This window comes from Triticum aestivum, chromosome 3B (assembly GCF_018294505.1).
Source record: "Triticum aestivum cultivar Chinese Spring chromosome 3B, IWGSC CS RefSeq v2.1, whole genome shotgun sequence".
Taxonomy (NCBI): Eukaryota; Viridiplantae; Streptophyta; class Magnoliopsida; order Poales; family Poaceae; genus Triticum; species Triticum aestivum.
In genome coordinates this window covers 264027498-264035493 of record NC_057801.1, presented here as the reverse complement: position 1 = coordinate 264035493, position 7996 = coordinate 264027498, and the positions used below count along the sequence as shown (strand labels likewise).

At 50.6% G+C, this 7996-nt stretch overlaps 1 protein-coding gene across 1 annotated transcript; it reads left to right on the top strand.

Annotated features, from left to right (window-relative positions):
- Window positions 1-492: 492 nt before the first annotated feature.
- LOC123065332 (uncharacterized isomerase BH0283) lies at window positions 493-2261 on the top strand. The gene is made up of 6 exons (XM_044488656.1): window positions 493-602; window positions 691-909; window positions 995-1285; window positions 1427-1588; window positions 1682-1765; window positions 1930-2261. Exons 1-6 carry the CDS (start codon window positions 573-575, stop codon window positions 2035-2037), a joined length of 894 nt encoding a protein of 297 aa, XP_044344591.1. The 5' UTR covers window positions 493-572; the 3' UTR covers window positions 2038-2261.
- Window positions 2262-7996: the final 5735 nt, after the last annotated feature.

The following is a 7996-nucleotide window of genomic DNA, read 5'->3' as shown; positions in this document are numbered from 1 at the left end:
GATCTGGAGGGAAGGGGGGAGGCGGAGGTGAGGGCGGACGGGGAGAGGGGGTCTATAGAAAAGAAATGAGAAAACCTCGTCTTCTTGTTTCGGGAGCCGGATCCCCTAACATGCACAAGGAAAGTCATGGAGCTACAGTAAACTATGTGTATAAAACAAAGAAGGGATGTCGGGGCTAGCCCTGGCCGTGAATCACTGTAGATCTGGCACTGTTTATGAATTACTGTGGATAATTACTGTTTATGAATCCCTGGTTAGATCATGGTTTAGGAAAATCCGGGGAAGGAATGTCAGGGTACTGTAGCTGCCCCTGACTTCCCTCCCAATGTCACAGGATCTGAATCCCTTGTTTCGCGGCCGTGTGGATTAGTTTCGCGAGGAAGGAAGCCTGCAAGTTCCATATCGTCACTGATGATTATTGCTCTACCAACTCCCATCATCAGCAGCTGATTTGACTAGCACCAGTACTTGCTGTCCTATAAAAACCTGATCCTCCTCCGGTGCACATCCGTACCGACATATCACTAGCAGGCATACCGACGGATTTGGAGCAGCTCTCATCTTTAGCGGACATGGCCAAGAAAGGAATCCAGTATGTCGTGGTCAGTGCTCTCTTCTCTAAACCTCCATTTTCTTTCTCTTGTTGGCTCGATTGAGAACCGATGTCCACGCCGTGTGGTCTCGTCGCAGGTGGATGCCTTCACGGCCCAGCCGTTCAAGGGCAACCCGGCCGCGGTGTGCTTCCTGGAGGACGACGCGGCCGCCCCCGCGGGAGACGGGCGGTGGATGCAGTCCGTCGCCGTCGAGTTCAACCTCTCCCAGACGGCCTTCTTCTCCCGTGACTCGTCCTGCGCGGCCGATGCCGCCACGCCGCGGTTCCACCTCCGCTGGTTCACCCGCGTCACGGAGGTCGCCGCCTAGCCTCCCACCTGAAAGGCACCCGCTGAATCAGCGTCGTTGCTCGCAACTGATCCGTATGCGCCGTCGTTTCCAGGTCGCGCTCTGCGGGCACGCGACGCTGGCCACCGCCCACTTCCTCTTCACGTCTGTCCTCGCGGAGCGCCATGGCGTGGTTGAGTTCGTGACCAAGTCCGGGGTCCTGACCGCCAAGAAGGTTCCTGCACCGGAGGCGGAGAAGCAGGGGAAGCTGTTCATTGAGCTGGACTTCCCCATGAGTGATTATGTGCGTTGCGATCCCGCCGGCGAGCTGCCGTCCATCCCGGAGACGCTCAACGGCGCGCCCGTCGTCAGTGTTCACAAATCAGTGACCACCAACGACTTCATCGTACTTTCTCTTACCTCACTCGCTTTTTTTTTGCGTGCATAACCATGATTTTAAAAATCATTTCCTACTAACTTAGAAACACAATTGAAGTAAAGAATTGTGTTTTCTAGACTCACCAAAAGAATCTGGCATGGCTTTCAGGTTGAACTTTCATCAGGAAAAGAGGTCGCCGATGTCCTTCCTAACATCGAAGAAATTAGAAAGTGTGCCGGCAGAGGTGTGATTGTTACAGCACCGGCGCCTGCTGGATCGGGTTATGACTTCTTCACACGCTTCTTCTGCCCAAAATTTGGGATTGATGAGGTAGGAGTAATACATATTAATAGTGAAGCTGCTTTAACCATTTCACCCTAGTTCATAGTACAACTCCATAACCTGTTCCCAAAATTTCTGTAGGATCCCGTATGTGGCAGTGCACACTGTGTTTTGGCACCCTACTGGGGTGGAAAGCTGGGGAAGCAAAAACTGATAGCATTTCAGGTAATATAATGTTGCTGAATATGTTTTCGACAAGTGAACTAAGTACTACTATCATTTACTACAGTGATCCCTTTTTTTGGGGGGGAAAGGAAATGCTACAGTTTAGCGCTCAATCAACCAAACTATCATGTCAATTCCCATTTTTCGGTTCATTTCATCATCAGGTATCTCCAAGGAGTGGGACACTATACCTGGAGCTGGATGTTGTGAATCGGCGAGTGCGGATTCAGGGAGAAGCTGTTACTGTCATGGCTGGGACACTCTTCGCTTAGCTTGCATATTGACCATCCATGGACTTGCTCTATGAACTTGGAAGAAATAAATATATTTGCTGCTATGTGCTGGTTGTTAGAAGTATATTTACGTTTAAGATAAAGATAAGAGATAGAAATAGGATAGGTTTAACTTGTCCTCTACTCCATAGTCTCTCTCCCTCCATTGTACCTCTATATATACCCCTACACGGGTCAGATCAATACAACATAATATTCATCCATCTACAATTTTTCATATGGTATTAGAGCGGTTAGTCTCACGACGCCGATCCTAGGACTTCTCACCACTTCTGCAGCGTGCCGCCTCCGAAGAGATTAATATCTTCTCCTCGGGGGCGCGGCACCCGATCAATCAAAGAGATTGATTTCCTAGTTTAGATTAGATCAATTTTGAAATTTTCTCTAGTAGATTCTTTTTTAGCCACCAAATAATCCTTTTGATCCTCAAACATCCGGTGCAATCGCAGCAGCGCTGGCATCGCAAAAGCGCGATCCGATAGAGTCGTCCTCCAGCCCAACATCGTCTTCATTCTTCAAGCTTCAGTAGATCCGGCACCGAAAGGTGTGCAAGGGTGCGCGACTGACGCGTCACGTACCATGGGCGGCCGGCGACTCTAGGGCGATCCAGAGGAGCAGCGCACGAAGGTCGAAGGGCCCAGGCGTCCCGGTGGAGCTGCGCCACGACATCGACTCCAACGCGAGCGCGAGTGATCTACCCGATACATGCAGGTCTCCTCCCGGTGCACACCAACATCAGCAGGCCAAGAGCATCCCACGTCCATGTGTTAATCCATGCACATGATGGATGTGGTCTGATGGATTTTAGCCAGGTTCACGCACACGATCGGCTCCAAAAGAGCATGAGCAGATGCGTCACGAAGCACCAGATGCCCGCAACTCCACGACGCGGCAGATCAATCTACTTCGACTCAAGCAACTCCATGCATGACGCTATGCCGATACGGCCGGGACGACGACACAAACGCACGGGCTCTGCATCGACCATCCGCCCGCCGGACCAGCAATTCCAAGCGGGACGCTTCGTTCACGTTCAGACTCCCTGCCTCTCGACAACCCTCCATCACCACGTCCGCTCTACATCAACATGCGGGCATCATGCGAGGAGCAGCTCAGGCCGGCCAAACAAGCCAACAAATAGAAGACCGGCGGACCATCTATGCGTCCTGCACGGACGCCGGACAGGAGCAACGCAGGTCAACCATCTGCATCATCAGTCTTCACCGAGCGAACCAGCCATATATCGATCACGGGAGGGTAAACGCCCGCACGCATCTACATGCGTGTTTGCATTAGTTATTCTGCATTAAGCCACCGATCTGCAACTACAAGGACTCCATCGAGCCGAACAACATCAAGCTGTCAGACTACGCCAGGCTACGAGCCAACATACTTCCTCGTTACGGCACGGCATCCATATTTCGTCGCCACGAGGGATGCCTCCAGCGCGGCGCATCATCGTCGACACGCCGCTGCAACCCCATCGCCGACACTTTGTCGCCAAGGTCTTCATCATCGTGGTCCTCATCAACATCTTCGTCAACACACCGCCGCCACCTTGTCCACAAGATGGACACCTAGCATCCTCTAATTTTCTGCAAGACGCGACCACGACGACGGCAATGACTGCGTCATGACGACGGCATCGACCGCGTCATCCACGACGGCACGACTGCATCGACATGGCGTCACTACAGTGACGACCCTACACGGCCGCACGGTTCTGGCAAAACCGATGTGTGCTCGGTGTGTGCTTGACAAAACCGGTGGACTCATCGCCAACGGCACCCTCTGACATCCGCAAGGTGCATCGTCCATGTTTGCAGCTCCGTCATAGCGCTTTTTTTTGCGCATCCGGCTTTGTGCGGCTTCATCATCCACGACGACCACACCATCGACCACGACCACCTCGACCACGGCTACATCACCATGATCGGCTACCTCGACATTAATGGCTACGTCTACTGCAACTCATCGGCAACAACTCCAGTCAACAGCGTCCGCCTCGTCACTTGCGTCCACGACACTCCCACTGTGACTGCGGGAGGGAATAGAGGAGAAGGCAGGAAGGCACCAGAAGGGGACGCAGCCACCGCCTTAACTGCCGACCCATCAGAGACGCAGTGGATGATGGTGCAGCGGAGAAGACGACAAAAGAGCAAGACTTCAAATTCAGTCGTAATCGTCCGCTTCACTCCCGCTACAACTGAGGGGGAATGTTAGAAGTATATTTACGTTTAAGATAGAGATAAGAGATAGAAATAGGATAGGTTTAACTTGTCCTCTACTCCATAGTCTCTCTCCCTCCATTGTACCTCTATATATACCCCTACACGGGTCAGATCAATACAACATAATATTCAGCCATCTCATAGTTTCTACACTGGTCTAACAATCGATGGACCAATTTATGGGAATAAAAATGGATTATCTGAACAATATCAGGCAAAACAAGCTGGAGCCGCGTTGTATTTGTAGCGCGTGCGAATCAATCTGCTACTCCTCAACCTTAGTTCAAAACTGTGACACTTATTATAGATTATAGATTGGAGGGAGTATAATATACTATCTTTGTTCTGATTTATTAGTTCTCTTCATATTTAGGGTCATATTTTGACCAGGATTTTCACTAACAGAAAAAGTTATACATAGCAAAAATAATATCATCTGAAACTATGTTCAAATGCGAATCCATGATATAATTTTTTGTGGCATGCATTAATACTTTGTTAGTTAAATTTATGGTTAAAATTTGGCACAAAATAGAAGCCAATAAACAAAGATGGAGGTAGTAGCCTGGAATGTGTTGCGATTGAGAATTTGAGGTTGTGAGTTTATTTTGATGGAAAATATATTAATTTGGTTGTGACACACGATACGTGGATGATATACACAAAGTACATTTTTTAGAACGGAAGTTCAAAAAGAATCTGCCTTTGAACTGACAAGGCTTTTACATCGACCAACATAGAAATCAAAAGAGAAAAGTAACAGCGAGATGATACATAATGTTGTGTAAATAGCTCGGACCACTGCCCGTTGCTCCTCGCGGCAGCTGCAGCCCCTCGCCAGGCGCCGCGATTCCGTTTTGAATCCTTCTGGCCAAGATTTCCTTGTTTTCACGAGACTGTACAAAGAGCCTGGCAATGCCCCGCCCCAACAACTTGCGCTTTTACTCGTCTAAACATCAAGATGCAACGGGTGGCTGGAGACCTAAGAATTTGGAGCAGATCGCTGTTTAGTGATGCAAAACTGCAACTGCAGCTTGCCACGATGATTGTTCTCCGTCTGGACATTGCACAAGAACGCCGGCCCCTCACCGAGGGAGAGTTCCACCTACGGAAACTTCTGAAGCTGCGTATTCTAGGGCTAACGGCGGTAGAAAGAGCTCGGAAGCGCCAGGCATCTAGGATAACCTGGCTGCGAGCGGGCAATGCCCAAACGGCCTTCTTCCAGGCCAAGATCAGCGCCAGGCGCATGACAATTTTCATCCACTCGCTGCAAGGACCGGCTGGAGTTGCCACAACGCATGATGAAAAAGAGGAGCTAATCCACAATCACTTCGACCGATCTTTAGGAGCTAGACAGGGCCGACCCAACACAATAGATTGGAGCTACATCGAGTTGCCAAGGGTACAAGGAGGCGGGCTCGATAACCCTTTCACCTAACATGAAGTGTGGCAAGCAATCAAACAATCGCCTACGGAAAAATCCTCTGGGCCAGATGGCTTCTCCGGCGTCTTCTTCAGAACCTGCTGGCAAACCCTAAAAGGGGACATCATGGCGGCCTTCCACCAGTTCTACCATCTCGCCAGGGGCAATTTCTAGATGCTCAACACAGCCGTTGTAGTTCTTCTTCCAAAGAAAGATGACGCAGCCACAATCACAGACTACAAGCCCATTAGTCTTATACACTCCATAGAAAAATTGATCTCGAAAGTGCTCTCCCTCCGATTAGCAATGGTGATCCAAACCTTGATCTCACTGGTGCAGACGGCGTTCCCTCGAACCAAATGCATCCATGACAGTTTCCTTTACGTACAAAACTGCGTCAAATCCCTCCATGCAAAGAAGACGCCGGCCCTGCTCCTCAAGTTAGACATCTCAAAGGCCTTCGACAATGTTTCTTGGGAATACCTGCTAGAGCTGCTTCAACAGTTAGGTTTTAGCTCGCGATGGCGAGACTGGATTGCACTCCTCCTCTCCACCTCCTCGTCGACCTTCCTTCTCAATGGCACTCCGGGGCCAAGGATTAGACACCGCAAAGGGCTACGACAGGGTGACCCTCTCTCGCCGCTGTTATTCATCTTGGCCATTGACCCTCTACATAGAGTGCTGGAGGTGGCGGTGGAGCAATACCTGATTGCGTCGTTGCCAGGCCGTGAGATAAAACTTAGAGTCAGCCTCTACGCGGACGATGTGGTCGTCTTTGCAAACCCGGACCGGCATGAAATAGACACCATCATGGAGATCCTAAGAGATTTCCGAAACGCCACGGGCCTTCATGTCAACCCGGAAAAATCAACAGCAACACCGATCAGGTGCGAAGACATTGATCTCTCTGAGATCCTTGGCAGTTTCGGTGGATCCATTGCCTCCTTCCCCATAAAATATTTAGGCCTACTGGTGACGACTACACGGCTTAGGATAGTGCATCTACAGTTCCTCATAGATAGAATCAGGGCTAGGCAAGCGGGATGGAAGGGTCGGCTACTCCCACCTGCCAGCAAAAGAGTGCTGGTCAGAAGCGTGCTCAGTGCGATGCCCACTTTTGCTCTTTCATTGTTGGGGGTGCCACAAAAACTGCTCAAGGAGATCGACAAGTGCCGGAGAAGGTTCATTTGGAAGCAAGATGAGGAGATAACAGGGGCCAGCTGCAAGGTTAATTGGCATACGGTGTGTGCACCAACAGAGGGGGGCTTGGAATCCTCGACCTACATAGTTTCAGCCGAGCCCTCCGGCTCTGATGGCTATGGATTGCATGGAAGGACCCCGGATAGACCATGGGTAGGCACACCACCGCCATGCGACGAAGACGACAGAGCCCTATTTGCCACAGCAACAACTGTGATAGTAGGTGATGGCAAGACATCAGTGTTCTGGAAATCAACCTGGCTAGGGCCCAGAACCCTTGCTTAGAGCTACCCAAGGCTGTTCAAACACTCCCGGCGTAAGAACATGACAGTCTATGAAGCGGTACACAATTCCACTTGGATTAGAGATCTAGCGTGTGGTGATGTCAACTAGCTACTGCAGGATTTCCTGCGTCTGCAACGGAGAATTTGAGAGGCCAGCATCATACTCAATGGAGGTGAAAGAGACCAAATACGCTGGAACCTGGAGGCAAAGGGGGGATACACAGCAAGCTCTGCTTACAAAATGCATTTCCAGGGTCGGCACCTATCGGAGTTTGATAGATTTATATGGAAAACTTGGGTTCCAGGGAAGATCAAGATGTTCGTCTGGCTACTGCTGCAGAACCGAGTCTGGTCCAATGACAGACCCCAACGCCGGGGCTGGCCGAACGGATACTTCTGCCAATTTTGCCACAGAAATCTTGAAACGAGCAAACATATCTTCTGGGAATGCCCCACGGCACGGAGAGTGTGGCACCAGGTGGCAACATGGCGCGGCTGCTCAGCCCTCGCGCCGAAGGACGAGTGGCGCCAGAGACGACCACTGCAGATCATCAGAGCAATCGTCAATGAGGCAGCGCCAAGGGAGAGAAAAGGAATAAAAACTATACTACTGGCAGCATGCTGGGAGATATGGCGCGAACGGAATAGAAGCACTTTCAACAACAAGACTAGGAAATCAGAAACTCAATTGAACTATGGAGACTCGCCGGAGCGAAATGTATTGAGAGCCCTTTCGGGGAACTACCATGAGAGTATCGGCCCTTAGTTGCTCTTGCTCGGGGTAGGCTTCTGCCTCTTTT

What these genes read in the sequence shown, in the direction of transcription:
- LOC123065332 (XM_044488656.1), top strand. Translation starts at nt 573, where the DNA reads ATGGCCAAGAAAGGAATCCAGTATGTCGTG. An exon ending in CAAAATTTGGGATTGATGAG is followed by an intron (nt 1,589 to 1,681) that starts GTAGGAGTAATA and finishes AAATTTCTGTAG; the next exon opens with GATCCCGTATGTGGCAGTGC. An exon ending in AAAAACTGATAGCATTTCAG is followed by an intron (nt 1,766 to 1,929) that starts GTAATATAATGT and finishes TTTCATCATCAG; the next exon opens with GTATCTCCAAGGAGTGGGAC.